The sequence below is a fragment of the Chiloscyllium plagiosum genome, unplaced genomic scaffold, assembly GCF_037043375.1.
Source record: "Chiloscyllium plagiosum isolate Xiang-an unplaced genomic scaffold, Cpla_swu_hap1 HiC_scaffold_13, whole genome shotgun sequence".
NCBI lineage: Eukaryota > Metazoa > Chordata > Chondrichthyes > Orectolobiformes > Hemiscylliidae > Chiloscyllium > Chiloscyllium plagiosum.
The window spans coordinates 57490728-57505612 of record NW_028270151.1 but is presented as its reverse complement, the minus strand read 5'-3'; the positions used below and the strand labels follow the sequence as shown (position 1 = coordinate 57505612).

At 38.1% G+C, this 14885-nt stretch overlaps 1 protein-coding gene across 6 annotated transcripts in view; it reads right to left on the bottom strand.

Moving 5' to 3' along the window:
• Nucleotides 1-3841: 3841 nt before the first annotated feature.
• The window catches only part of si (sucrase-isomaltase), a 236353-nt gene continuing 225309 nt past the window's right edge, over nt 3842-14885 (bottom strand). For all 6 annotated transcript variants that reach the window (XM_087993626.1, XM_087993627.1, XM_087993628.1 and 3 more), the window contains exon 48: nt 3842-5950. In XM_087993626.1, coding sequence (XP_087849752.1) covers nt 5876-5950 — 75 coding nt within the window. In that variant the 3' untranslated portion in view covers nt 3842-5875. The remainder of the gene's footprint in view (nt 5951-14885) is intronic.

The following is a 14885-nucleotide window of genomic DNA, read 5'->3' as shown; positions in this document are numbered from 1 at the left end:
ATGTCATGCCTCAAAGGCCTTATTGAATTCTTTCAGCATGTGACAAAACCACATAAGTAGAGCAGAGGATGTGGTATACATGGATTTTAGCAAGGCTTTTGATAAGGTTCCCCATGGTAGGCTCATTCAGAAAGTAAGGAGGCATGGGATACAGGGAAATTTGGCTGTCTGCATGCAGAATTGGCTGGCACATAGAAGACAGAGGGTGGTAGTATATGGAAAGTATTCAATCTGGAGCTTGGTGATCAGTGGAGTTCCACAGGGATCTGTTCTGGGACCTCTGCTCTTTGTGATTTTTATAGATGACTTGAACAAGGAAATGGAAGGGTGGGTTAGTAAGTTTGCTCATGACATGAAAGTTGATGGAGTGGTGGATAGTGTGGAGGGCAGTTGTAGGGACATTGACAGATTGCAGAACTCGGCTGATAAGTGACAGATGGAGTTCAACTTGGAAAAGTGTGAAGTGATTCATTTTGGAAGGTCACATTTGAATGCAGAATACAGAGTTAAAGGCAGGATTCCTGGCAGTGTGGAGGAACAGCCTTTGGGTCCATATCCATAGATCCCTCAAAGTTGTCACCCGAGTTGATAGGGTTTTTAAGAAGACACATGGTGCATTGGCTTTCATTAGCATGGGGATTGAGTTTAAGAGTGGTAAGGTTATGCTACAGATCTACAGGGCCCTGGTTAGACCACACTTGGAATATTGCGTTCATTTCTGGTTGCCCCATTATAGGAAGGATGTTGAAGCTTTAAGGAGGGTGCAGAGGAGATTTACCAGGATGTTGCTTGGACCGGAGGGCATGTCTTATGAAGAAAGATTGAGGGAGCCAGGGCTTTTCTCATTGGATTGAAGAAGGGGGAGAGGTGATTTGATAGAGGTGTACAAGATGATGAGAGGCACAGGTAGAGTGATAAGTCAGAGACATTTTCCCAGGGCAGAAATGGCTTTCACAAGTGGACATAAATTTAAGGTGTTTGGAGAAATGTTTAGGGGAGATGTCAGAGGTTGGTTCTTTACACAGAGTGTGGTGGGTGTTTGGAATGTACTTACAGCCATGGTAGTAGAGTCGGGCACATTAGGAACCTTTAAGCAACTGTTAGATATGCACATGGATGATAGTAAATAGAAGGGTATGTAGTTTAGTTTGACCTTAGAGTGGGATAGAAGGTCGACACAACATCAAGGGCTGGAGGGCTTGTACTGTGCTGTACTGATCTATGTTCTATGTTCAATGTTCAATATGTTTCATAAAAATGCTATACATGGGATTGCCAGCAAAGTTGAAGTACATGTTTAATAAAAGGACAAGTGACAGCATCAATACAGAGTTGGCTGAGAAAAAGGAACAGAGTAAAAAAGGAGAGTTTTTTTTTGGAGTGAGTAAGTTTTATATGGGTGTTATGAAGTATCAATATCATGGCCACTACTTTTCTAGACAGATTTTAGTACCTATTGTAGAATATATAAGGCTCAAATACAAAATTTACAGGTGATACAAAACTTGGAAGTATTGCTAACTGTGAGTAGGAGTGCATTGAACTTTAAGAAGACATATAGATAAGCTAATAGAATGGCCAGTCATGTGGGCAGGGCGATCATGGGATTGAATTCTGGCTGTGAAAGTTGTTGACATGTACAGGGCTCAGAGGCCTGTATACTCAGAAAGAAACTTAGAGGGGACTCTGGATGTGTGATAGATGAACTATGTTTCAGCCAAGAGCAGTTGGGGATCATAGAGAGATGGTGATTGTGGAGGAGGGGATAGTGAGTGAGGGAGGGAGATAAGGAGCTTTTTGCATGCGAGGGGCAGGGCCAAGAATGTTCTTGGGAACATCCCCGATCAATACAGTGTACACTCTTAGAAGGATGATCCCCTTTCTTCGTTGCATTCTTGCCAGAGTTATAAAAGTAATGGGCTGGTCTCCTTCAGCCCACATCTTCCAGCCATGTGCAAGTTATTGCAGTGGAGGCAAAATAAAACTGGCCAATTAATGAGGGAACAGGTCATGGGGATGGGGAGATGGTTGGCTAGCTGCTCATTTTATTTTATGTGTCCTACCCACCTGCAAATTTATTAGTTGTGATGCTGAGGGCATAAATGTTACCCTCTTTTGTGAGGAATGAACAAAGTGATGTCAATATCCTTACCATAGCCTAAAGCATTTTACTGATCAGGTTTTTCAATCAAACTGAATCAACGATCTGACTGTGTATTGCTGATAAAAGTCATATTTTGTTAAAGCTTTTCATCTTGCAATCTTCAGGATACTTCACAAGAACACCTATTTAATGGGAAAACAATATTTATACAATATGAGAGGAGTATGCTGTTTGGTTAGCAAGTGGACTCTGATTTGTCAAAGCTTTGCCAGGGAGAATATTGCACTAGTTAATGGTTGACAATTATGTATAAGGCTTTGTTTAAATTTTAAACCTGACAGGTTGACTCTGATTATTGAAGGCAGTGCCCTGAGTAATGAATCAATGAATGACTGTCTGTTGAGTTAAAAAAGGTGGGGGTGTATACACGTTCTTTCTGTCTGGAAAGCACACGGTCCTGTGTATTAATTGATGTAGCTTTCATTTCATACACTTATGCCACACTTTGAGCCTGACTGACAATCCTAAATTGAATGTCAGTGTAATTCTTTACACACTTTGAATTATCCGGTAAATGTTGTCCAATTACAGAATCACATCTAATGTTGTACACTTTATTGAAACCTTTGTATAGGCTGGTTGGATATAGTCAGTACCTTGCTTGTTGCAAACAATGGAAGGACTACACTGTTTGATATAATTGGATCAGTCTTTAGGACATACAGCCTTCATACATGTCATCACACTGACACTGGAATTTGAATACCACATTACTTATTTGTGTGATGGGCAAAATATCATTTTAGCTCTCTTATTAGTGGCAAACACCACTCGTGTTGCTATAGCAACCTGAAACAGCAAGCTCCAAATATTGCTTAAACTAGAGATAACCTACAATAGGATTGAGCATTTTTCAGGACCAAAATGGATGGCCTTAAAGGCTGCCCATGCATATATTCAATTGATATGTTACTTGTCTAATATCATTAACTGGTGCATTCTCAATGGCAATGCATCTAATATTCAGGGTCCAGTCACTAAACAATCAGCACTCTTCTCTCAACTTAAACTGTTTCTTTTATTTTAAAATTGGTATTCCTGCAAATTGTTCTGATGAGACAAGACAAAAAATTTCTCCAAAATGTCCTTTTTTAAACATTGCTCAAATTATATACGACTATGAGACAATCTGCCTGTAAAAAAATGAATTCTGGGAAGCAGCTTGCTGATTGGCAAGTGGGATAAGATCAGAACCTAGTAACCCACCTACAGAGCCAATTGGTAGAAGACACTTATTGAGAAGAGACAAACCAATTTCTAGAGTAGGAGAAACAGAAGGTTTTTTTTAATGAAGGTGCAAGAATTTCAATAGCTCTGTAAGTTCCTGAAATTTGCTTTGGTTATCTGAGGCTGCTAATAACCCACTGCTTTGGCTGTTCTTCAAACATTTTAGTTTGTAAATAGCATTAATGTTCTATCTTAAGTAACAGGACATTGATTAGTATCAAGTGATTGGGCACATGCCTGTTTCCTGTTGGATTTCCTGCTTGGAAATGCTAGCCCTCAGACCTCAGATGGGACGACTGCAATGTGTCAATTTAATGATTTTACTTTCACACTATCTTGCTTCCTCCAAGTCCCTAAGCCAACACAAAATTACTTTGAAACTGCTAGAATTATCTACTGTAACCATGAATTAATTATATATATTTTTTAAAAAGGTTAAAAACAAATTACTATGTGGAAGATGTATAGTTTTTAATTGTATTTCTTGGTACATTTCTTTCCATATACAGTACATGAGATTGAGATCAAAAATACTGACTTAAAGCAACTTCCATTCATCCTATTTAACATATACATTTTCAAAAGGTCTTTAGCAAAAATAGTCTAGCAAGAAGATGTAACACATTAAGAAAATTTGTTTTTAATTATAAAACACTTATGCAGAATGGAGCTATACTTATGCCAATTAATGGCAACCATTCATTTCTAATCCTTAGTCATTCATATTATCTAATTTGAACATGAATAAACAAACAATATGACTATTTGTGAAATAAAATCAGGAAAGCCATAAGGAAAAGGAAAAATAGAAAGAAAAAGGCTACTTATCAGTTGCATGTGGAGAAACAATAGTGACTAAATTTACCTGTTGATTTGCAAAAATTACTAGTGAAATTAAAGAGATTTATCTTACATTCTGTGGATGACATTGCTAAGTGAACCCCTCACTAAAATTTCAGAATTATTTTGTCATGTGGCTGGAAGCATGCATAAATAGTACAGTTAAAAAGTGCAGAAAGCAGCTGCAGGGAGATTGGAAACTGATTCAAGGAGGCAAATAGGTGAAAATTACTTTTCAGGTGAATGCACTGTCAGTAGTGATGGAATGGGACTGTGAGACATCACTTAAGAAAGTCCTCAAGGCATTCAAGTTCTTGTGAAAATTTGCTAACCTTATGAAGGTAACAACAAAGTAATGGACTGTATATTTGCAAACAGACTATTTTTATTATTATTCCTCTCTCCCTTCTATCAAAGGGAGATGTAGCAGATAAGCCGGAAACCCCTGCAAGAACTTCATGCCCAAGAATCTAACCTGTAAATTCATTATATTATGCCCCAGAAGGAGTTAGTTGAATGATTCATGGGTCAGCCCTTCTGTATTTCCACAGATCTAAAACAAATGCCAAATCAGTGTATTGTGACCACCCAGCAGATAGGTCCCCAGATTAGTCCATGGGCAAAGAATTTGTTTCAGTTCATATGTAATTCCCTTTTGGTTTGAGTATTTCAATTCAAAACTAAGCAGCACCATAGTTTTACGATTGGAGCGAAATAATAGGTTAGTTTATTACACAACCATTGATTAAGCTACATAAATGAAAAGTTAATAGTGAAAATACAGAAGGAAAGATTTGAAGTAAAAAAGGATAAAAGCTATGTGTCATGGAGAAAATTAGATCATCCCCTCTGATCATTGCAGTTTTGGCTTGATTATACTTGCTTAAGAATCTCTTTCTGAAGTGAAAGTATTAAAACTTTAAGTCAGATTCAACAACTGTAATGGATAGCCAGATTGCAAATACTTCAACTGTGGCTGAACCAAGCATATGTATAATTTTCAAATCACACCTTGTTCTCATATTCAATTCACCAGCAAAAAAGCACGTGGCATTTACCTACTTAACATTGCTAAATTATTTACAACAATGCTGATAGATTCACTGCGGCATTGTAACTGCTGCATTTAAACAAGCAATAGTTTGCATCATAATATCATCATTTCAAGGCAATACGAAAAAAAAATGCAAATAGGATGATAGGGTAGTAATAAAGAATACTTTATTTCCCAAATAAAGTATAATGAAAGATTTCAAACAGCATTTCTTCTGATTCATAATTCCAAGTATTTAAGTTAAATTTATATCCAATTGTTATATTTTCCAAGAAGTGTTGTAGGAAAACAACAGGTCTAGCAGCATTTGTGGAGAGAGAAACAGAGTAAATGTTTTGAGTCCAATGATTTCTGAAGATACGTCAGACTCAAAATGTGGACTCTGTTTATCTGTCCATGGATGTTGCCAGATTTGTAGATTTTCTCTTGCACCTTCTGGTTTTAATTCAGATTTCTAGCATTCGCAGTAACCCACTTTTATTAAATGTAGGACTTTTCTTCAGTAAGTTCCTCTGAAATCTTCATTAATCAACAATGGGATAACAAAACTCATTTAAAAACTTTACACATCAGATACATAGAACTAATACTCATGGTGTATTCCAAAAAATTTCCAATGGCTTGTCTATCTGGAAATTTTTATCTGTCATTTGAACATAGAGTTCCTGCAAGTGAATGAGAAAATTAAATAAGTAAGATGTTCTTGTAAGGGCATTGCTAATATTTAAGGAATAATCAGGTAATTTTTAAAATGACTTTCATTAAACACTTGACAATAGATCATGAAATAAAGCAAAAACAGAAAACAGAATGGCTGAGTCATCTTTTGAGCTAACATGTTTTTGTATAAAGTAGACTACCTTCATTAAAATGGTAGTGAGAACTTCCGAAAAGAATAACAGACACAGTGATTAGCTTCATAGACTATGTTCCATCAATTTAATTATTTGTGGCATTGACTTGTTCATAATTCCTTCATTTTTAATGTTCACCAATATCTTACTTCCCAATATCTATTTTTCTTTTAAATACTTCAACAATTGACTTTTAGACAGTTTCACAACTCACTATGATAAAGAGCTGAAAATCAAGCTCCACTTTTTCTGGAACTGTCATAAATGTTTAGTAATATTTATATAAATATATTTAATAAACATAATTTACAAAAATATTTTGTATAATTATCCAAAGTACTCAATTTAACTGACTGACGAACTTGGATGAAAATAAGCTGCTCATCAGGTTTTTGTTTTTCAGAAGGAAATAACTGCTTCAAACAAACAAACTGATTTCCAGTAACTGCAAAAAGGGAAACGTGAATTTCTAACTCTTTATAACTTCAACTCTATCCTTGTAAATACCTCCCTTCATAAGTAGCAGACGTATAAAGATAGAAATAATGTAGTTACTAGGGTTAGAAATGGAAAAAAAAACCTGGGAAACACAGTTTGATCGTATCAGTGTGGGCATAGGATTTGATGAATTGATTTTATTCTGTTTTTTTTCCTGTACTTTCAGTTTTGTTGCTGCTGACACAAGGTTGTTGCACACAAGAGCTTTCCATTCCCAGGTTGGAAATTAGTCCTTTCACTGTTTTAAAGGCATTTTATTGCTCAATCACCACAGGGGATCCACAAAGCAAGGAGAGTGGAAGACAAGTAGCTATTCCTGGAGTCGTTCTGGTCCTGCACCCAGGAAAGAGAGAAAGTCAAAGACTTTTTTGATGGTTTTGGTTTGCAGCCTGGATGCTTCTTTGCCAAACTGGTCCCACACAAGTCATTGTTCGCTGATCAGGAGCCATCCAAACATTGTTGTCAATTAATTACTCCCCCTAGTACAAAATGCATGCTCCATGATGTCTGCTTTTACTCTCATTGTTCCAGGAGAAAAAGCAACATTGTGTACAACTCACAGTGTGTTCCAGTAAATATGATTTTCAAACTGCAGCCATCTCCTCGCACACAGTCTACTTGGTTTAAAGCGGCATCTTTCTTTCTTCAACCACAGCCCAATAATTATGGAAATAAATAAAATATGCTCTTCACAGCAGTGAGTTTCACATGTGGTAGGTAAGTAGCTGTTGTCATCATCAAAAGAGGTGTGTCATGATCCAGTATATTCTTGTGGGAGATTAGAAATGCAAGGAATTCCACAGATTCCCAACCCTCTGAGTGAAAAGGTTCCTTCTCAATTCAGTCCTAAATCTGCTCCCCCTAACTTTGAGGCTATGCCCTCTTGTTCTAGTTTCACCCACCAGTGAAACATCCCCTCTACCTCTTATCTATTTGCTTCATAATTTTATATGTAATTATAAGATCTACCCTCATTCTTCTAAATTCCAATGAATATAATCCCGGTCTACTCAGTCTCTCCTCATAAGCCAACCCCCTCAACTCTGGAATCAATTTACTGAACCTCCTCTGTACCCCCTCTAGTGCCAGTATATGCTTTCTCAAGTAAGGAGACCAAAACTGCACTCAGTACTCCAGGTATGGCATCACCAGCCCCTTATACAGCTGCAACATAACTTCCCTGCTTTTAAACTCAATCCCTTTAGCAATGAAGGACAAGATTCCATTTGCCTTCTTAATTACCTGGTGCACTTACAGACCAACCTTCTCTGATTCATGCACAAGGACACCCAGGTCCTTCTGCACAGCAGCATGCTGCAACTTTTTACCATTCAAATAATAATTCGTTTTACTGTTATTCCTACCAAAATGGGAGACTTCACATTTATTAATATTTGTATTCCATCTGCCAGACCTTTGCCCATTCACTTCAACTATCTATGTCCCTCTGCAAAGTTTCACAGTCCTCTGCAAATTTTGCTCTACCACTCATCTTAGATTAATGTAGACACCATATCCTGATCCTAAAAGAGACCTGGTTAGAACTGAAAATCTAACCGGCAAGACTAGAAGAAAGAATGTGCGCTAGAGTGTGTCTGTTGATTTTTCTTTTATTTTACTCCTTTGTAATAAAATGAGAATGGATTTCATTTCATTCTTCCTGTGGAAAAGTATTATGATGATAAAGCTAAACTCCAAAGGATTGATGGTTATTTTTGTTTACTTTTATTTCCAAACTGTATTGTTTGTAAAAGGAAGATTGTTACAGAAAAACTGATGATTTATATTTGGACTGTCTGGCCAAATCCTGTGTGAAGCCCATCCAGTACCACACATGATAAGTCAAACAAGGAAAGACTTAACAAAAAAAGATAATGAGGAGGCAGACTTCATCTCCCCTCTTGGCAGAAAGACACCTCTTGCAGTGTAACCCTGGGGATATACCAAGATACACATGGGATAAAAAGCCAAGTTCTACTCTACTGCAGTGGACTAGTGCCTCTGAACACACTCATGTGTACAATTCTGGGTTTGAATGTTAACATTCTGTGAAAGTCACAGATAAAGACAACAAGAACTCTAAGGGCAAGTAAAACACACTGATTGTGATAAAACACAGGAATTCTGTCTGTGATAGGAGAAATTGGCATCATGATGGTGTCTTTCTACTAGTCACATCCCCAGGCGTCCCTGGTATATTGTCTGTCTGCAAGAACCAAGTATTTTGGCTTACAGGGATTCTGTTGCTGTGGGAAGAGCGAACCCTAATTTAGGAGAGCAAATTGCAAAGTCAATAATTTGAATTCTGTTTTTAATTTTTTTTGTTGGCATACCTGACTCTTTAAAACTGTGGCAAGGCTGAATATTTAGTTTCTTCCCAACCATGAAGGTTATCTATGCTGACTCACAAGAGGTATGGTTGGCTACTTGATCTGTGAATGCACCTGATCCTGGAAATTTGGAGCATATCGAAAGTCCAGTGTCGGAAAGCCTTAAATGTCAAGGACTAATTACATTTCAGCTTGGTCTTCTGGATTCTGCAACACACTCCTGGCAAGGCAACCATGCTGTGCCAAAATGATTCTTTACATTCCACTTAGTTTTAGTTGCATGCATCTTAGGTGATCTTAAAGAAGTGCAAATTAAATTATAATTGTCTCAAATCTGATGGTGTACATCATTTTCAAAATCCTTCAAATATGTCAGGTTCAATGGTTATCAACTAATGGATTTATCACAAATAAATCTGCTCACCATGCTTGTCTACTGAGGTTGATTTATTTTGGGTGAGCATTAATGCCCCCATCCCGTCTGAATCAGATTGGTAGTGACAGAGCCATATGGTCGAGGGGGCTTGGTGTTGGAGGTATGCTATCCTGCAACCTGCCTTCCCCCTATCTATTTCGTGATGGAAAGGCCCAAGGATACCCTCCTATCCAGAACAGGCTCTTGTGGTGCATTGGTCTTGCTCCTCCTTCTAAATAAGAGAAGCTGGGTTCATATCCCATCAGCTTCAGATGATAACATCTCTGAATAGGTTGATTAGAAAATATCCATCCTCCTCATCCAGAGGCCAACTGAGGCCAGTAAGGGGACATTAAAAGATCTCTTCTCATTGCCACTGGTATTCACCCAATAGCTGGTGGGAGCTTCATAATGGAGTCTTGTTTATATCTCAGTGGAAAGGGTCATTTGTACTTGGAAAGCACATGTCACAAGAGAGCTATAATAACCCCTATAATCATTACATTAAACCTCCTCCACCCTCCCTGAATGCACCCTTTTTCTTTATTCCTGAAGCTTTCTTCACAATTCTGGCCATGCTGCAGTATTGGCATTGGGCACCACTCAGGGTGGAGCTGACAGAATGAGCAGCTTTGAGATATCTCTCCACATTCAGACTTAGATCATAGAATTCCCACAGTGTAGAAACAGACCATTAGGCACAACAAGTCCACACCAGCCCTCCGAAGAGTATCCCACCCAGACCCATTCTCCTACCCTATTACTCTACATTTACCCCTGAATAATGCACCTAACCTACACATCCCTGAACACTATGGGTATTTTAGCATGGCCAATTCACCTAACCTGCATATCTTTGGACTGTGAGAGGAAACCAGAGCACCCAGAGGAAACCCACGTGGACATGGGGAAAATGTGCCAACTCCACACAGACATTCGCCTGAGGTTGGAATATAACCTGGGTCCCTGGCTGTGAGGCAGCAGTGCTCACCACTGAGCCTCATTATGCTGCCTTTTCTGTGGGATTTCTGGGGGATATTCTCCTCAGAGGAGTGAGGAAACCTGATTGGAAGGTAAATACTCAACTGAGATGTCAACACAGTGGTCTCCAGAAAAAATGCCATGGCAGGGTTACTCCTGGTTTACCAAGTGATGGACAGGCCTTCTAGCAATCATTTAATTCTACCATTTCCTAATCCTAGCAAATTATTGCTTGTCTTAGCATTTGTGTCTGTATAATTACATACTGTATTTGTAGTTGTAAGACAAATAAGGCATTATAAATGAATATTTATATTAATGTTGTTGAGGCGTTAATTTACACCGTTTCTGGATTCTATCAGGTTATGCAAATTCTTGATTGCTGCATTTTCTTGACTTCATTCCTTCTGCTGTCTTCTGTTTCAGAGTCAATTTTTGTGTCAAATTGATCCAGAAACATTATATTCTTATATTGCACTTAATGTCAGTTAATAGGAACAAGAATAGGCACATTCATATAAATTGGGAATATTCCCAGAATAATTGATTTTGAATGCATTTAAATCAATACTAATGAGGTTTGCTTAATGGGGATAATCTGATACATGAGATGACTTCATTTTATCTGGAACGTCCAATTAACAGGTAATTTTTGCATTTCCTTTCTATAATCCTAAAAGGGAAAGTGAACTCTTATTTTTATCTTTTAGTTGGCCTGTGTTACTGTGATTTAAATCTTGAAACGGATGGTTAAACAGTGCAAGACAGCAATTTGGAATGCACTGAGAATGTTTGCTTTCTTCCAGTTCCAGGGATCACTGTTTATGTACATAGGATAGTCGGTTTAGGATTGAGATGGGAGAAATTTCTTCATCCAGAGAACGGTGAGCCTGTGGAATTTTCTGCCGCTGAAAGCGGTTGATGTCAAAATCTTGCATATTTTCAAGGCATTAAATATATTTTTTAGGGCTAAAGGAATGAAAGGGAGTTGGGAGAAAGTGGGAAGAGGGTACTGAATGGAAGATCAGCCATGATCATCTCAAAAAGTGAAGCAGGCACGATGGGCTGAATGACCGACACATGTTTCTATGTATTCAATAAACTTCATGGTGTCACATCAAGGACATGATTCATTGATTCACAAATGCAAATGATTTCATAATTAGAATTAAAAGACAACTGTAATGATTGTGCAAAAAGCAAAATAAATATAAACTGACTAATATGGCCCCAGCACCCACGCCACTCCCGATCTATAAAGTACTCAAGCAATACTTGCAAAGAAAAAACTTAACAATTGATGCTCAGTTTTGGTATCACCAAAACCACTCAATTCTTGATCTCATTGTAAATTTAGTCAAAAAACAGAGAAAGTATCTGCAACCCACAGGTAAGGAGAGAGTGATTTACCATCATATCAAAGAAAGCAGCTCCTGACCAAATATGGCACTTGAGTGCCCTAGGAAACTGGAGTAAATGGGAATTGAGGGAAAACACCTTTTGTGCTAATTGGTCTCATCATTAGAACAAAAGGAAAATAGTTATGGTTTTTGGAGAGTCAATCATCTCAACCCTGGGAATGCAGAAGTTCCTCAGAGTGATGACTTTTCTTTGTTAATGTGGTTATAACAATGGTCCTCCTATTATCATAAGCTCAGAAATAAGAATAATTGCTGATGACTGCACAATGTTCAACCCAATGCACCCTCCTTCATATAGTGAAGCACTTTGGGTCGACATGCAGTAAGACCTGGCATCTCCCAGGTCTTATACATTGCAAATATATTTGAGCCACACAAAAAAGCCAGGCGATGACGAGCTCCAACTAGAGAGAATCTAACTATTGTTCCTTGCTGTTTGACGGTATTGCCATTACTAAATAATGGATATACCCTGATAAAAGGTTACACCCGAAATGCTGATTCTCTTGTTCCTCAGATGCTGCCTGACCTGCTGCTGTGCCTTTTCCAGCACCACATTTTATCAACTGAATCTCCAGTATCTCTAGTCCTCACTATCTTCCATTATTGAATCCCCATTATCCAAATTTTTGGAGCTGCCATTGACCAGAAACCTAAACTGGACTATCCATATAAATAGTATGTCTAAAAGAGCAGGTGAGAGGCTAGGACCTCTGAAGTAAATTACTCACCTCCTGACTCTCCAAAGCCTGTTTACTATCTACAGACCACCTGTCAAGAATGTGCTGCATAACCCCAACTTACCTGGATGAGTTCATCTATAAAAGCACTCAAGAAGCTGGAATCCATCCAGGGAAAAGTATCTTGTTTGAATGGTCCCCCATATATCACATCCAACATTGAGTCATTGAGTCCCACTATCACCAATACATAGTAGCAGCAGTTATGGGGTGCATTGATGAAATTCACCAAAGCTTCATTTGATAGCATGTTCCAAACATACAATCTCTAGGATGTAGAAGGACAAGGGCAGCAAATACATGGAAACAGCATCACCTGGACTTCCCCTCCAAGCTACAATCAACCCAAACTTAGAAGTATATCACCATTCCTTCACTGTTGCTGAGTCACAATCTTCAAATTGCCTTCCTAACAGTACTGTGGGCGTACTGACCCTTCATGGACGACAGCAATTCCAGATGGCAGATCACTGCTACCTTCTCAAGGACAATAAAGGATGGGCAATAAATACTAGTTTAGCCAATGAGAATCACATCCAGTGAACAAATAAAAAGAAATAACCAGTGTCCTTTCTATTGATTTTTAGAACTGCCCAGACTCACTTTCCATTGCAGAGTGAGCTTCCACACAGAAAAAGGGATATCAAGAGATAGACATAACACAGATGTTTGTCTTTCTGATATTAAAGATTGTAATACAAATCTGGAGGATAACCATTAACAAAAGAAGTTTCACTATCATAACAACTGCTAAAAATAAATTATTGCAAGGAATTATGACTAATGTCCTCTCTATTCTGTCTGGGATTTTGAGTATCTTTTTGTTTAAAGATATAATTGTTGATGTTATCGTAGTGATACTATGGAGTTCACTGAAACACAGCATTGTTAAAGCACGCAAATAGACCATTCAATTCATTGGATCTTTGCTGGTTCTCTTAATGTGTGCTTCATTTAAGTTCCATTCTCCTGCCTTCTCCCCTGTAATGCTGCATACCTTCCTTTTTAGATAACAGTCTAATCCCCTTTTGAAAGATTCAGTTGAAATTGTCAATGCCACAGGCTCAGCAATATATTTCAGAGTTATTTGTAAGGAGGCTGAAGAAAATCTAAGAAATATTGTATGAATTTGTATGAATTGTGCATGTTTATGCAAGCTTTATCTCATTGTTAAGCTATACGATAATGATAAGATAGTGGGTTTAAATTTATGGGACTATATTAGAAGTGTAGAAATGGGAACAAGAACTGGAAAATATGAGCACAAGAGGTTAGCATAAACAATGTATGCTATTTCTAATTTTCCCAACAGTAACATTAATAACCTTCAAATTGGAAAGTCACTGTCAAGTTCACTCATCACCATGATTTACAGACTCAGATCTATATTCCCATCAATCAGAAGATCAAGATTAGAAACATAGGGCTGAAATTTATAGGAATTTGAATGGCATGAAATATGGAAAAATTCAAGATAGAATGCAATGATAAATCCAACAAAGACATCACAAATTCAGGCGCCTATTTTACGCTTTTGCCAAACAGCTTGGTGTGAACTCAAGTTGGACCAAAGGGTCTGTTTCTGTGCTATACAACTCTATGGCTCTATGTTGAGTCTATGGGCCTGTTAACTATCAGTGATAGAGAATAAGCTATGAGAGAATCTTAATGGAAGAGGTAGTGAGTTGAGAGTGACAGCCTTTGACATCAAGGTTATGTTCGACCACGTGTGGCATCAAGGAGCCCGAGCAAAACTGGAATCAATGTATTTTCTTCCTTGATATAACCTGGATTTTTGGACTAGACGATTGCGTTTTAATCTGAACAGGTTTTTTTTAACACCCTTGATATTGAGATCAGGCAATTTCTTTTCTTTTGATGGTATCCTGAATTGATGGAAGTTGGATTGGCTTCTAATGCAGCCATTCCCCATTTTGTTCAAGCAAACCCATTCTCAGCTATCTTCCTCCAGCCCCCACCTCCCTCCCATTTATCTCTCCACCCCCAAGGCTTCCAGCCTCATTCCTGATGAAGGGCGTTTGCCTGCAACTTCAATTCTCCTGCTTCTCGGATGCTGCCTGACCTGCTGTGCTTTTGCAGCACCACCTTCCTGACTCTGATCTCCAGCAATTGTAGTCCTCACTTTTGCCTTACTCTAAATCTGCCAATACATTGGAACTGGAATATATAAGCTGTCAACATCAACTTGTTGATTTGGTTGAATATCTTTATGCAATTCTGTGCATGCTTTTCTGATGAACCAGATATTTTCACATCCTCAGACCCAATACTGAAGTTTAGCTGTGGAGGTAGCAGAATCTCTGTTACTGACATTGAAAATTCTGCTTTGAGAGTCAATGG